The 15,384-nt window shown below is 41.5% G+C and overlaps 2 protein-coding genes and 1 pseudogene across 2 annotated transcripts in view; 2 read left to right on the top strand and 1 right to left on the bottom strand.

The window, feature by feature from the left end:
* The window catches only part of LOC139474817 (Fanconi anemia core complex-associated protein 100-like), a 59,816-nt gene that overhangs the window by 9,894 nt on the left and 34,538 nt on the right, over nt 1-15,384 (bottom strand). The gene's annotated exons all lie outside the window — the stretch shown is intronic.
* On the top strand, nt 538-2,870 carry LOC139474039 (serine/threonine-protein kinase pdik1l-B-like). The gene has a single exon (XM_071256895.1). It carries the CDS (start codon nt 567-569, stop codon nt 1,434-1,436), a length of 870 nt encoding a protein of 289 aa, XP_071112996.1. The 5' UTR covers nt 538-566; the 3' UTR covers nt 1,437-2,870.
* Nucleotides 5,440-10,193, top strand: LOC139473984 (uncharacterized; annotated as a pseudogene).

The raw sequence follows: 15,384 nt of genomic DNA, 5'->3' as shown, positions 1-15,384 counted from the left end.
TGGTGTCAGTTAAGGGGGCCTTCTAAAATTTTGGATTGAACATAACTCTTAACATAGATTCATTTAAGATACTTATCAAATCTATGGGATACACATATACGCAAATACAGACATCAATGTTTAATATAGTGAAAAGAAGCCTACATTAAAGTGTATTGCATTTGCAAGAAATTGATCGGCAAGTACTAATAAAAACCAGGATTTTGAGTCATAAGCTAAACATGCGCCACATACATTTGCATTTATCAGTTAATCTAATACCAGTTACACATTTCAATGTCCATTGTATGACCTGATAAAATTACATTTCACTGAACCACACAAAGCTATCTAATGACGCTTAAGCTAAACATTCACCACTTTATGAGTAAGTTCATATTTAAACTTTTCAAAGTTTATTGTATGCCCTAATAAGATTATGTTTCGCCTACAACACATAGCTATCAAGTTTTCATTTTCCTCAAGCTACTTACGCTATGAGTTCTAAGTATTCTCAGTGACACCGACTTGATCACTATCTGTCATATGAATTCACAACACCCGTGTTCATCAGGGAGCAACTCAAGATGGGGGCTCAACAAAGTTACATAGAACATGGAAAGCTTGGAGAAGGTCAGTTCGGTGTTGTGTACAAGGTGACGATTGATGGTCAACTATATGCCCTGAAGAAACTGAAGAAGACGCCCGACCTATATCAAACAGGTATTATGAGGGAAATAAGAACACTACAGGCGTGCTCTGATCATGACAATATTGTGAAATTGTTTGATGTGCAGATGTCTCATGATGAGGTCAATATTCTAATGGAGTACTGTGACCTTGGAACGCTGAATGACTACATGATTGAAAACAGACCAGGGGAGGAAACTATATGTAATTTCATGCTTGACATGGCTCGGGGTATTCACTATCTCCATGACAAAGAAATCGTCCACAGAGATATCAAACCCGACAACATTCTGCTGGTAGCACGATTTCTCAGAGATCCCATCTGCAAGATTGCGGATTTGGGACTTGCTCGATTCACCTTTCCTACATCACGTGACATGGCAACAATGTCCTCCACCTACTATTTGAATACAGGTTGTGGCACCCCCCTTTTTATGGCTCCTGAGGTTTACTCTGGTCACTATACCAAAGCATGTGATATTTATTCTCTTGGGATGGTCTTCTACACCATGCATTCTTTGCAAACCTTCAACGCCGGCACTCATACTCTACTGTGTCCAGTCATCCCTAATTCAAGTAAAGTGTTTCATCAAGCAAGTCAAGAACAGATCAAGAGGGCAATTGCGACGCATGTGTCCAACAGACAGAAAGCCGCCCTGCTGGAGTCTATGCTGGCACTGAAGCCGAGGGTCCGACCTGGAGCCGACGCTGTGGAGACTACTATCAGTTCATACAAAGCTAAACCTGACTCATGCAGCCTGGCTTAATTTGTTTTGTTACTTCATAACCACTTATTGGTAAACAGTGTTTGGAACTAGACTGTCAGTGGCATGAGGGTCTTGAGACTAAACCAGTAGTTTTGCCACCTCATTTATACTTCATAATGTCAATTAGACAGTTCATGTAAAACTACTTATGCAGCTACGCTTCATTTGTTTTGTTACTTCCTAACTTGGTAAATCACCACATCCATTTTGAATGTATCAGTTAAAATAATATGTTTAAAAAGTGTCCATGTATTTCCGACTATGGTACTAATAGTCACCAAACTGACTTGAGCTTTTATAACACCACAGCTACTTTCACTTTGAGTTCTGAATTCAGTGTGAACTACGGAAGTTATCACGTTTATCACAGTTGATATATGACCTTTATATGTTGATCTATGTACTTGGGTACATTCAGTCTCAATCAAATGAAATCTTAGTTCTTTATACCGCTAAAGAAAATCTGAGGACATCCCATTACGGGTCACGTCAGAACCTTTGTGAACTTTGACCAACCAATGAAATGACTAACAAGAAGTTGATACTAGCCAATCAGAAAACAGCTTCTGGAGCTTTAAAGTGCTTGTTATATAGAACTCTAGAGACAGCCAGCCATTAACAGAGACCAAGGCAACTACCTACCCAGTGTGTCCTCTACTGAAATTTTGAAGGGCTTATTGCAGGGTTTCACCTTGACCTCAAACTAGGGGTCCAGAGGGCCCCAATTTCTAATTTTAAGGGTCCTTACAAGAAAGGTAAAGGTCCTGTACAGTAATGAAATGGTGTAGAGCTGGTGAAACAAGAAAACAGCGTTATCACTATGCCTCGCAATGGGGCTCATTAGAACTTTGTTTGTTCATATAGTGAAATAAACTATAAAAAAAGAGTTCTATAAAGCCATAAGAAGCGTTAGGCACTTGGGCTGCTTTATGCCGTCAGAAAAAAAGATTAAATGTGAAATTAATCCACACAAAAGGCCCCTCTCTGGACAAAATAACTCTCTTTAAGTACCGGTAGATAAGCTAACTTCAGCAGTTGCTGAGAAAACTTGTCCCCCATTTCACGCAGTATGCTTTAAGTTGAAGCAAGGGCCATAACTCTGTAATTTTGAACTCATTTGAGATCATGACCAGTAACATCAGTGTGTACAATTTCATTTCTCTGACTTAAATAGTTTTGGAGAAAATTTGTCTCCTTTGAGAAGCGTATGGACAGATGGAAGGACGGACAGAGGAACTCTGTCCCCACATCCCCCGCACCACTTTGTGGCGGAGGATAATAATCTCTTAATTACAGGACCTTTGTATGTCTTGTCAAGAACTTGAAACTATGAATATTATTGTGCCCAATATATATTTTGCATATTTCTGCTTTGCATATAACCCTGCTATTGTTATATTATTATTGTAGTCCTGTCTTTGTATTCACTACATATTCATCAGCTCCTCTTCCAAGTTAAATTGTTTTCCTTGTCAGTGTTTGCAGTATGTATTTTGCCAATGAATGCATAATCTTTTTCAATAAAGTTTAGACAAACTCTTTGCATACACTGTTGTCTTTTCATGGTGAGTCAAAGGGGTATTGAGTATAGTAAGTGCTCACTTTTTTCCAACAATTATCAACTAACACAAGACATGAAAACATGGATCTTTTTAATGTTTTATGGATAACAACATCATTATTCTTTGTAGAAGATGGTTATATTTTACATCTAGCCGTTTTGAACCCAAAAACATATATTGACATATAATACATTGTAGTCAAATGACCCAGGTTCTTATCAAGGCGTCAATAGCATTCATCTGATTGTCGTTGCTGTAAATAATGGTGAGTTGGAGTGATCTGCTTATCAGTTCACAGACGATTTAGCTACATTTAATGTAAACAATATCAAATGAAATTTTGAAGATAATTAATCAAATAGATTACAACCATAAGTCCATAAGTCCAGATCTGCGAAGAACACATATATATAACATTAGTCTAATAACAGGATCAATAACAGGTGCTCACGATAATGTCTTTGAGTGGGAGAAAAAGCATCATAAACCTATTATGCACACACCCATCTACATCTACACATGTATAATTAATGTTTTATGTAAATCCTAATAGTTTCCAACACCTTGGCACACCCTTTTCACTATCTGTTAGGGAGTAGGGACCCATGAAGAATGTAGAATAGGTCTTCAGCAACCCATGCTTGCCGTAACAGGCGACTATCCTTGTTGTAAAAGTCAACTAACGGGATCGGGTGGTCAGACTTGCTGACTTGGTTGATGCATGTAATCGTCTCCCAATTGTGTGGATCGATGCTCATGATGTCAATCACTGGATTGTCTGGTCCAGACTCGATTATTTACAGACCGCCATCATATAGCTGGAATATTGCTGAGTGTAGTGTTAAACAACAAACAACAATCTATCTGTTAGGTCACATGTGCCAACACACAATTATATAACTATTAACTTGGCTACATGCATGAGGACATCTTTTGCACATAAAATACTCTCTCAAAACTTTCCTTATTTTGTTGTATGCGGCATCATGAAGTGAGCTCAAATGACTCCACGACCCAGAATTACAATTAATCACACTGAACTGTTTCAGTATGCATGATTCTGGACAGGGCTAATCTGATTCCTAAAGAATTTGAAACTAGGGTCAAACAGGAAAAAGTAAACTGTCTGTGTCGTCATGATACCACAGTAAAAAGGACATTTCTTGAAAATGTCTGTCATCACAGTTAGTACCGGTAACATTCCTGATTGGCGAAATGGCTTGTTTTAACCATTTAAGTATTAGCACACATGCAGCCCTCTTCGGTGATTAATCATTGCGGTATTTTGTGATTCTATTTCAAGTAGCGAGGACTATAAGTGTATCGTGTAAATTGTATTACAATATATCACAACATGGAGAGGTGTTCTGTATTGCGATACATATGGCCGCTCATCTAGGTTTGTAAACAGGTATGAGCACAAAAGCAGCTTTCCCTCATAATGACAATCTAATGTCACCACTGGACAAGTGTTAAGTTGAATTCAGCTCTACTGTAACAAACATAACACTCAAACAAACTGATTGGTAACAGAAGCTGTGAAAATTGAAAATTTTACAATAAATTGTATATCCATATACTTATCTATCACACACGATGCATTTCTCTTTCTTCTTTCGATCCTAAGTGGAAACATGTCTGAAACAAAGGTTTCCAGCTCCTAAAATTAATTCACCCATACATACCTCACATCACCATGGCCACCTCCCAACACCTGGGTCACGCATGCTTGCATGCTGGTTGACCTGTGTGTGCTGATCACGTGTCTATCCCAGCGAACTCATTCTCTGTCAAGAGAGTTATAGACTAAGGAATTGTGACCCAGGGGTAGACAGGTGTGCATTTATAGTGTGAGATAGGATACGTATGTAAATATACATTTTATTGTAAAAAAAATCTAGTAAACTTATCCTATCTCACACTACGCCAGTGTGGTTGGCGACCGTTGTTTATGTTTAGCGGCAGACTGCCTAGGTAGTGGGAGAGTTACCTCCCTTGGTTTGTTTCGTTCTCTCTTCACATGTTGTTTGGCCATTACTGAGGAGTAAAGCTACAAGTATATTGGAATACCTGTGTTGGGTTGTGAATTGCGAGGGTCCAAGCTGGCGTGGTGGCAGCGGAGACGATCATCCGCATCTCTGAACACGGCAATTAACCTGACTTTCGCAGTTACTACACGAATAAGTGTGCAATCTACCTGGTCGACATCGCCACGATAGCGCGGGTATTTCAAGTAGGCCTACTAGCATAACATCATGGCAAACACTCACAGGCTCCGAAACAGTGGTCTCTCACGAAACATGAAACTGTTAATTCGTTTGAGAATTGGAAACAAAACCTACTATATACATTATCACTGGACACGAATTTTGCAACATTTCTTGCTGACGGCACCACGTGGGGAAAATGTACACGTGCAACCCCGTTACGAGGATTTGAAAATGATGGGGAAGACGTTGCTAGAGCTCAACGCAAGACAGCAGCGCAAAAGGTAACATCACTCGAGTTAATGTTGGGCCAAATCGCCAATTATTGTCCTGTAATTGCCAGGAACACCATTGTGAAAAGTTCAGTATCCATTTCAAGTATCTGGCAGACTATCAGACTACACTACGGCTTCCAGTCATCTGGTGCACATTTTCTTGATTTGTGTGACATACATCTCCAACCTGAGGAGCGACCAGAGGATCTTTACCAGCGCCTGTCTGCATTTGTGGAAGATAATCTGCTCAAACAAAATGGTGGAATCACTCATCATGGAGAGGCGATTGGCGAGGATGAGGAATTAACACCTACGTTAGAGAACATTATTATCCTGACTTGGTTGCGCCTTATCCATCCTGATTTGCCCAAGCTGGTGAAGCAACGATATGGAACGGAACTGAGATCCCGTACTCTAGCGTCAATTAAACCTGAGATATCACAGGCACTCAATTCCCTGTTAGATGAAATACATTCATCTGAGGATGCCAAGGTCATGAGGACTGCTACCTCTAGAGCAAACAACTTCACTCAAAGATCTAATTTTAGACCTCGCATACAGCAGACATCCAATAAACGTCGTTACCAGTCAACCTCAAAAACGTGTCCCCTCTGTCACACAGCTGGTCGTCCCAGTGACAATCACTTTCTCAGTGAATGTTCATACTTACCTGATCAAGACAGAAAATACATGGCTAAGGCACGTCAAATAGCTAGCATCCTGGATGAGTCAGAGGATGAAGATGGACAGTCCCCTCATACAGACACAGTATCAACATCTCCCGTTACTGCCTCAAGTGTAAACAATGCTTCAGTCAATAGAGTCAGTGTACGTCAGTCTCCATATATGAACGCATTTTATGGTCATAATGTCATATGTCTTACCCTCGACAGTGGAGCTACAGGTAATATGATCAGTCAGACTACTGCCAGGAGACTCGGCATTGCAGTCACCAAAAGTTCACAATCTGCCCATCAGGCTGATGGTTCATCCCCACTCCATATTGTTGGTGAAACACGAGTAACTCTCAGCCGTGACAATAAGGATTTTATTTTCGAGGGCCTTGTTGTGGAGAACCTTGATGTCGAATTGCTTGCAGGAACACCGTTCATGGAAGTAAATGATGTTGCCGTTCGCCCAGCTAAGCGCCAAATTACACTTGGAGATGGAACCACCTTCCAGTACGGCAACCAAGAAACCCACTCGTCACACCATACAGTAAGACGCGCACATGTCTTACGAGCGCCTAAGTCCCCTACAACAATCTGGCCTGGCGATTTCATAGAGTTATCACTCCCGGATGACCTGATCCACTCAGATGACACATTCGCAGTGGAACCACGTCTAACAGGTGATTTATTCAAAGACCACAAAGTATGGCCAGCACCAGATATAGTGTCCAGCGTTTCAGGGAAGATTAGAATTCCTAATGACACCAAAGAGCCTCTTGTCCTCAAGAAGCATGAGCACTTTTGCCAAGTTCAACAAGTATTCACCATCCCAAACTCTGAGACCGAGATGGTCGATAGTCAATCAGAAAGCATTCCTCTCAGACAGTCCACTACTACATGCAAGGTCAATTGTTCAGAACAGGTACGCATTGACCCAGATAACCAGTTCTCACCAGACACTCGCAACAGTTTCCACGCCCTCATAAAGGAGTACGATGATGTGTTTAATCCACATGTCCATGGATATAATGGCAAATCTGGCCCGTTCAAGGCAGTTGTCAACATGGGTCCTGTCCAACCCCCTCAACGCAAGGGACGAGTCCCACAATACTCACGTGACAAACTTGTAGAGCTGCAAGACAAATTCGATGAGCTTGAGAACATTGGTGTCTTCGCCAAGCCTGAAGATGTGGGGATATCAGTGGAATATTTAAATCCATCCTTCCTTGTCAAGAAGTCAAATGGTGGATTTCGTCTGGTTACAGCATTCACAGATGTGGGGCGGTATAGTAAACCACAACCATCACTCATGCCTGATGTTGATTCTACATTACGCCAGATAGCTGCATGGAAGTACATCATAACCACAGATTTGACAAATGCTTTTTACCAAATACCCCTGTCACGTGGATCAATGAAATATTGTGGTGTGGCCACTCCCTTCCGTGGAGTCCGTGTTTATGCCCGATCAGCCATGGGCATGCCGGGCTCTGAAACTGCGTTAGAAGAATTGATGTATCGTGTGCTTGGGCACTTGCTCAAGGAAGGATCAGTGGCCAAGTTGGCAGATGACTTATATTGTGGAGGTAATACCGTAGACGAGCTTCTGAACAACTGGCGACGTGTTCTGCAGGCCTTGCAATTTAATGGATTAAAGCTTTCAGCTGCCAAGACTACTGTCGGCCCTTCTAGTGTGACCATCTTAGGATGGATTTGGAAAAATGGCTCAATTCAAGCAAGTCCTCACAGAATTTCCACCCTCTCTAGTTGCACCCGTCCATCTACAGTCAAGGGTTTGAGGTTGTTTATTGGAGCCTACAAAGTGTTAGCCCGGGTAATACCAGGTTGTGCTGGACTATTGGGTCTATTGGACACTCTTCAAGCTGGACGTCCTTCAGCAGAGAGAATAGTTTGGTCAGAGGTACTTATCTGTGCCTTTGGAAATGCTCAATCTGCACTATCCTCACATAAAACCATTGTTCTTCCTCGGAGGGATGACCAGCTATGGATCGTTACAGATGGAGCAGTGAAAAACCATGGCATAGGTGCTACTCTCTACATTACAAGGAACAACAGTACTCTTCTCGCTGGTTTCTTCAGTGCCAAACTGCGCCAGCGTCAAATGACATGGCTACCGTGTGAAATAGAAGCACTATCTATAGCTGTTGCCACCAAGCACTTTAGTCCTTACCTAGTACAGTCAAGCCTACAAGCATGTATCCTGACTGACAGTAAACCATGCGTTCAAGCATATGAAAAGTTGTGTCGTGGAGAGTTTTCAGCAAGCCCAAGAGTGTCTTCCTTTTTGTCGACAGTGAGTAGATACCAGGCCTCTGTTCGCCATCTCAGTGGTTCTGCAAATATTCCATCTGATTTTGCCAGTAGAAATGCATCCAAGTGTGACGAGCCCCTGTGTCAGATTTGCTCATTCATTCGTCAAACTGAGGACTGTACGGTACGTGGTACTTCTGTTCAGGACATCATGTCAGGGAAATCTAAACTTCCATACACCAACAGGAATGCATGGCTTGCCATCCAGTCAGAGTGTTCTGATCTCAGACGCACACATGCTCATCTCATACAGGGCACTCGCCCATCCAAGAAACAAACTGATGTTAAAGACGTAAAACGTTATCTACAGTCTGTGACCATCGCCAAAGATGGTGTGTTGGTGATTCAAAGAAATGAGCCTCTTGTTACCATCAGAGAGTGCATCGTCATTCCACGACAAGTCTTGGATGGATTACTGACTGCAATGCACATCCAGTTAAATCATCCTTCTGCCCACCAGTTGAAACTCGTTGTGAACCGCTACTTCTATGCTTTGGACATGGATCAAGCAATAACTAAAGTTTCAAGCGGATGTTATCACTGTACATCTCTTCAACAGGTCCCCCACACAGTTGTGGCTCAGTCATCTACTGATCCCCCAGAGATCATTGGAGCCGCGTTTGCTGCAGATGTAATAAAAAGAGAACGGCAACTCATACTTGTGTTGAGAGAATGTGTCACATCTTTCACCTGTACATGTGCCATTGAAAATGAGCAAAAGGGAACCCTACGTGAGGCTTTGATTCGCCTAAGTGTTGAGATGAGACCATTAGATGGACCCCCGGCGGTCATCAGAACTGACCCAGCTCCAGGGTTTAAGGCCTTAGTTCAAGATGACCTTCTCCGAAGTCAATGACTTTGCATTGAAATTGGTCGAATAAAGAACAAGAACAAGAATCCCGTAGCCGAGCGAGCTATTCAAGAGCTGGAGCTGGAGTTGTTAAAAATTGATCCTTTGGGGGGGTCGGTCACACCTATAACCCTAGCTATAGCCACTGCTCAACTAAATTCTCGCATCAGATCCAGAGGGTTATCCGCCAGGGAAATGTGGACACAAAGAGATCAATTTAACAACCACCAGATACCCGTTGGAGACAGAAAATTGATCCTAGACCAACATCACCAGCGAACTACCAATCATCTACACAGTGAGATGTCTAAAGCCCATATCCCTAGCCTGCCCACCCCTAACATCAGCATTGGCGACCTTGTATATCTACATGCAGATCGTAATAAATCACGGTCACGAGATCGATACCTTGTGGTTGTTAACGATGGTGAATGGTGCAACATTCAGAAGTTTGTGGGTTCCCAACTTCGAAGCACGTCATATAGAGTAAAAAAATCAGAGTGCTTCAGAGTTCCATGTCAACATGAACAGTCAAGTGGACTTCCTCAGCAATATGTGTGCGGTGAGTCTTCGGATGGTGAGATAGATACTGTTCCCCAAAGGACTGAACCACCTACCCTTCCCATCGTTCCCCCAGTGCTAAATGAACCATACCATGACCAAGACATTTTAGTCAACCCACCAGAACATCCTCCTCTGGATAATCAGGATTCCTTGCTTGAAAATGTTAGTGACAATGACATTGTGAATACAGATGACACTGATGATACCGTGTATTCAACTCCAGTCAATGCACAAAGGAGGTCAATCCGAGCACGGCGACCACCTCAACACCTCAATGACTATGTTACCGATTTCTAACATGTTTATGTTGCTCTGTCCATCAACTGTGTCTGGATACCTTTTCGCATTTAGGCTATAGTTATGGTGTCGTATCAGCTTATATCACGTGATGTCAAGGATATCTACATCAGGTTTTAAGTTTTATTGTGACCAGTTCTTTTGGGTATTGTTTATGACAGTATGAGACTTTAATAGTAACCCATATCAGGTAATGTTTTACAAAGAAAAAAGGAGGTTGCGCCAGTGTGGTTGGCGACCGTTGTTTGTTTAGCGGCAGACTGCCTAGGTAGTGGGAGAGTTACCTCCCTTGGTTTGTTTCGTTCTCTCTTCACATGTTGTTTGGCCATTACTGAGGAGTAAAGCTACAAGTATATTGGAATACCTGTGTTGGGTTGTGAATTGCGAGGGTCCAAGCTGGCGCTATGCATTTATCCCATGGGTAAAAGCTGAGGCACAACTCCCCAGTCTACAAAGACAACTGTAGGATAACATGAAGGAGCTGGAGATAATCAGTGACACTAAACCATCTCAAGTAGAACTGTCTAGTGTCATAAGACAAAGCTTGTGGATAGGGAAGAAAACCCCCAAAGAGTGTTGTGACCCTGATACGGGAACAGAGGAAAAAACATAAAGTCGGGTACAATATGTGTAACATGTTCATACGTGAGTGAGTGTAATTGTACAGCTAAACTGAACAATGTATGACTTAAAATCGATTCGGAATGTATCCTGCCAATTGAATCTCAAAGATAGGTGTATTACTCTCTCCCATAGATGATAGGACCAACCAACTTGGCATCTACTTTTTACGCTTTGTCGAAACCCTCAATCACTGTATCGGTGATTGAATTGATTGAATCAATAGGTAAAGATGAGAAGAAGAATGATTAACAATATCCACAAAAGATCAACGATCCACTACACAACAACACATGCCGAAAGCAGAGGTGAGTGGAATAGGGGATCGGGACATCGAGATCTGGCAGTGCCTAAAAGCGACTTCTAGACAAAGACCAAAGTCTCTTCAGACGAGCGAATGCATCCTCTAATCAGATACCCAATCTGGGAGAATCTGCAAAATTTCTTTTCACTAAACTCAAAACACTCAAGGTTTATTATATCTAGAGACGAAAGTAATACAAGGTAACTGGATTGGGTACATGTCTCAACCTCTCTGCACAGATGTGACCTGGAGACTTGTTGTGCGAGCACCAATGGCCTCAATTGATGTAGAACATCTGCAGTCACAGAGATGTCTCTATAGTAGTGGGATATGAAAACTGTATCAGATTTCCGGAAACCTCCCTCCATAATTGCAATTCGTACAATTACTGTGTAGAGGTGACAACACAAGTTTTGTGATGGCTGGAGGCAACAGGAGTAGGTAGGCCAGCAAAGGCGTAGGTTTTGAGAATAACCTGAGAATCTAGAACTAAATCGTGGTATGGGGCACTTCCGTTACCGCTTGATTAAGTTGAGAATGAAATAGAGAGACATTATTGGGATCATAGTGGATTGGACCAAGCCACAATCAAGCCAGTGATCATCAGGGTAGACTCGGAGAGCGGCGATAGTGATTTGGACAACAGCGACACCGATTCCGAATGCACTGTCATGGCTTCAGAAACCTGCAACAGTGACTCCGATTGAACACCCAAAACGGCTTTTGAGATGACCCCCAAATACGGTGCACATGCTTGTTAATTAGCTGGCTGTTCTGTCAGCGCCTGGTCCTCCCTGGTATGGGATTGCGAAAAATGTCAACAATATGATGATCGTTTGTTAAACAATTTTTTTATCCGAGTGTCAGAGTTGGTCTGTCCAATTCATGTCGCTGTGCACATTTTGGTTTTGTTGCAATTATTAGATTTTGAGTTAGTGAGCAATTCATCGGTCTCAAATGGAATCAAACGGACTGTAGCTTGTGGTGAAAAACTCCACACACCTCCATCACATGATCAACAGCGAAAGAAACTGTAGAGCAGATGAATGAAACAGTGTCCCGCGTTCCGAAGAGATAACGGTGTACGTGCAGCCAGTGCCCTGTAAAAGGCGTGACGGGACCAATGTACAAGCAAAGATATCTCCATTATATCTGTTACATCTAAACATTTTGGATATATGTAAATAATTTGGAAATAGGAAATCTCTGTCAATGCGATGCAAAACCCAAACAATCTGGAGTCCCTTGATAATGTCTATCAGGAAAGGGGTAAAATGGCCGATCATGAACAATTGTCATGAGCAACAGATGGAAGGAAAACGCTGTAAGCAAGAGCAGTATTGGTGCAGACCTCTTCATCTAAACTTTTGCAGATTACCATGTCAAGCCTTCTTGATGCCAAAATCACTTGATGAGGTGGGAAGACGGACATGGACTACATCAATTAGAATCATTTTGTTCAGCTCAGGTATTGGGCCAGTCCGGTTACAGCAAGAAATCAGTCATATAATAACACTGTTCCTAAATGACTTTCAGCAAAGATTATTGGATAACCTGTATCAAAACTGCTATTCTTCAATGGAAGTATCCTCAAAAAGTAATTACAATATTCAATACAAATATATGTGGAACACAGCTACACTGCCCACAATTAATTATTCCGTGATTTGTTTGTCCAAAAACTGTAAATATATTGAAGATAAATACCATGTGATGTTCATATGTCAATATTATGCTACAACAGGAAGAACATATCTCGCCATATTACACTAAACTGTGTGCATGTGTGCATGAGTGGGTGCTAGGGCTGCAACGATACAGGAAGGTCAAGATACGATAAGCATCTCGATATTCTGGTCACGATACGATACGTATCTCGATCCGCACAAAAAAAAGAAAGAGACTTAATGCATGTGAAGATTGTACCTTTCATAATTTTGGAACAGTTAAAATTATTTATAATTTATAATAACAAGACTACTGAAGTTGTTCAGCTTCAAAGTGGAACTTTCTCTAACTTTCCTTCAAAACAATTCAAAGTTTAAACACCAGAAAATAAGTAATGTACTCCACCAGTGATACAACTTCAAAGAATTTTGATGCAATGGTCAAAGATATTGAAATCTGAAATTATTGTTTTATCAGTAATAATGTATTCCAATATCGTGTTACCTTAGTTGCAGCTTTTACTATATATATATATTTAAAACAAGTATTTGTCACAGAAGTGACGAAATGTCCCCCGCCTGTATATACACCATAGTACCAAATATGAAGACAATCCAGCGATTAATTCTTGAGATATCGCGGCAACACCGTTTTCCAACTCCAAATGCAGATTTACCTGCTGTGACCTTGAAAATGGGGTCAAGGTCACCAAAACCGACTGTTGTCTATGGAGTCTGTATATACACCCTAGTACCAAATATGAAGACAATCCAGAGATTAGTTCTTGAGATATCGCGGCTACACCGTTTTCCAACTCCAAAAGCAGATTTACCTGCTGTGACCTTGAAAATGGGGTCAAGGTCACCAAAACCGACTGGTGTCTGCGGAGTCTGTATATACACCATAGTTCCAAATATGAAGACAATCCAGCGATTAGTTCTTGAGATATCGCGGCAACACCGTTTTCCAACTCCAAAAGCAGATATGCCTGCTGTGACCTTGAAAATGGGGTCAAGGTCACCAAAACTCACTGGTGTCTGCAGAGTCTGTATATACACCATAGTTCCAAATATGAAGACAATCCAGTGTTTAGTTCTTGAGATATCGCGGCAATAAACAGGTGGGACGTATGGACGGACATACGGACGGTCGTGAATACTATATCCCCCGCTTCGCGCTTTCGCGCGGCGGGGGACAATTATAAGAACCACAAGTGTAGCTTTTTGGTACTGGTGATTGCTGTTGCGGATATTTTTACGCATGGAACAATTTGACCAGTCACCCTTGGGATTTCCTGTGCTACATGTATTTCGACTGCGAAAACGTTATGTTGACATATATTAGCCAAATTGCCACAAATATGACTTTTAACAAGTCAAAGTATGGCATTTTTAATATATGTATCCATTCTCTAGCAACTTAAGTTCGTTTCAATGCGTCAAAAGCGGTAATCTGACCGTGGTTGCTGTATCTCTTCACACACGATTTCACATAACTTAATGAAAACAATATTAAATGAAATTTTGAATAAAATTAAAACACAAGACTAGATATACAATAACAAGTTTTAATAACAAGATAGTATAACAATGGTATTGAATTGCGTACTTCAGTTCGGATTTGCTGACTGGTATTTTCGGTGTTATGTGCTTGTGGTGATCAGCTGATAATGTTTTTTGAGATGGGGAAAAACATCTGTCGGTGTAAAACCTGAGCTTATTAAAAATGTAAGTATGTTTTTGGGAGCCATGCGTTACCGCGCGCTAAAACCAAGTTAGCGGTTTATTGAAAGACACAATAGCGAGGAAACGCTGTACTTGAGATTTGCGTTTTGTATCGCGGCGTATCGATAAATAGGCCCACGTTTATCGTAAATCGTATCGTGAGTCAAGTATCGCGATGCATCGGAATATCGGTGTATCGTTTCACCCTTAGTGGGTGCGTGTGTGTTTACGTGCATGCATGGGCGATAGAAATTGGCACTAGTCCTTACCAAACTGCCCAATAGTTTAGGACCAATACCATAAGGACCAGTAGAAATTTTGAATTGTCATGCTATATTATAGTATTATTGGCCAGTGGCCTGTTACTAAAAACAATTGTCTGTCTGTCAATTTCCAAACTGGAGTAAATTGAAAACTTACAGTCAGTTTAAGTCCATGGAGGCTTCACATCTGTATCTAGCTGACTTACGTTCACATAAATCGTTCGTTGTTTGTGCCTTACAGCAAACTAAACTTGAACACTGGTCTTCCCCGAACAACCACCAATTTCGTGACATACAATAGACTTTGTTAATATTAGGATTCTGGTTCTGTTACGAGGAACAAAACCTTCCAAATAGCGTGCTGGTCTTCTTGGCGGAAGTAGTCAGCCAACAGCGGGAGTCACAGTTTCATTTGCAAGAACAATTAATAATGAACAATATCTTAACTATAGGTGAGGGTGCCACAGAGAGTCGGTACAACACTCTGGGCTGTGGGAGAGAGGTCTGCTTGGTATGAGAGTCAAACCCCTTCTGCCTAACATTTTGCTTCTCTTTCTATATAACAAAAATTAGAACAATAAAAGGGAATACGATTGGTTGATACACGATGG

The sequence above is a fragment of the Haliotis cracherodii genome, unplaced genomic scaffold (assembly GCF_022045235.1).
Source record: "Haliotis cracherodii isolate W230 unplaced genomic scaffold, xgHalCrac1.p SCAF_3, whole genome shotgun sequence".
Classification (NCBI taxonomy): Eukaryota; Metazoa; Mollusca; class Gastropoda; order Lepetellida; family Haliotidae; genus Haliotis; species Haliotis cracherodii.
Note: the sequence above shows the minus strand (reverse complement) of the source record. Positions and strands in the feature narration are given on the sequence as shown.

Excerpts from the sequence above, each read along its gene's own strand:
- LOC139474039 (XM_071256895.1), top strand. The coding sequence starts at position 567 with ATGGGGGCTCAACAAAGTTACATAGAACATGGAAAGCTTGGAGAAGGT.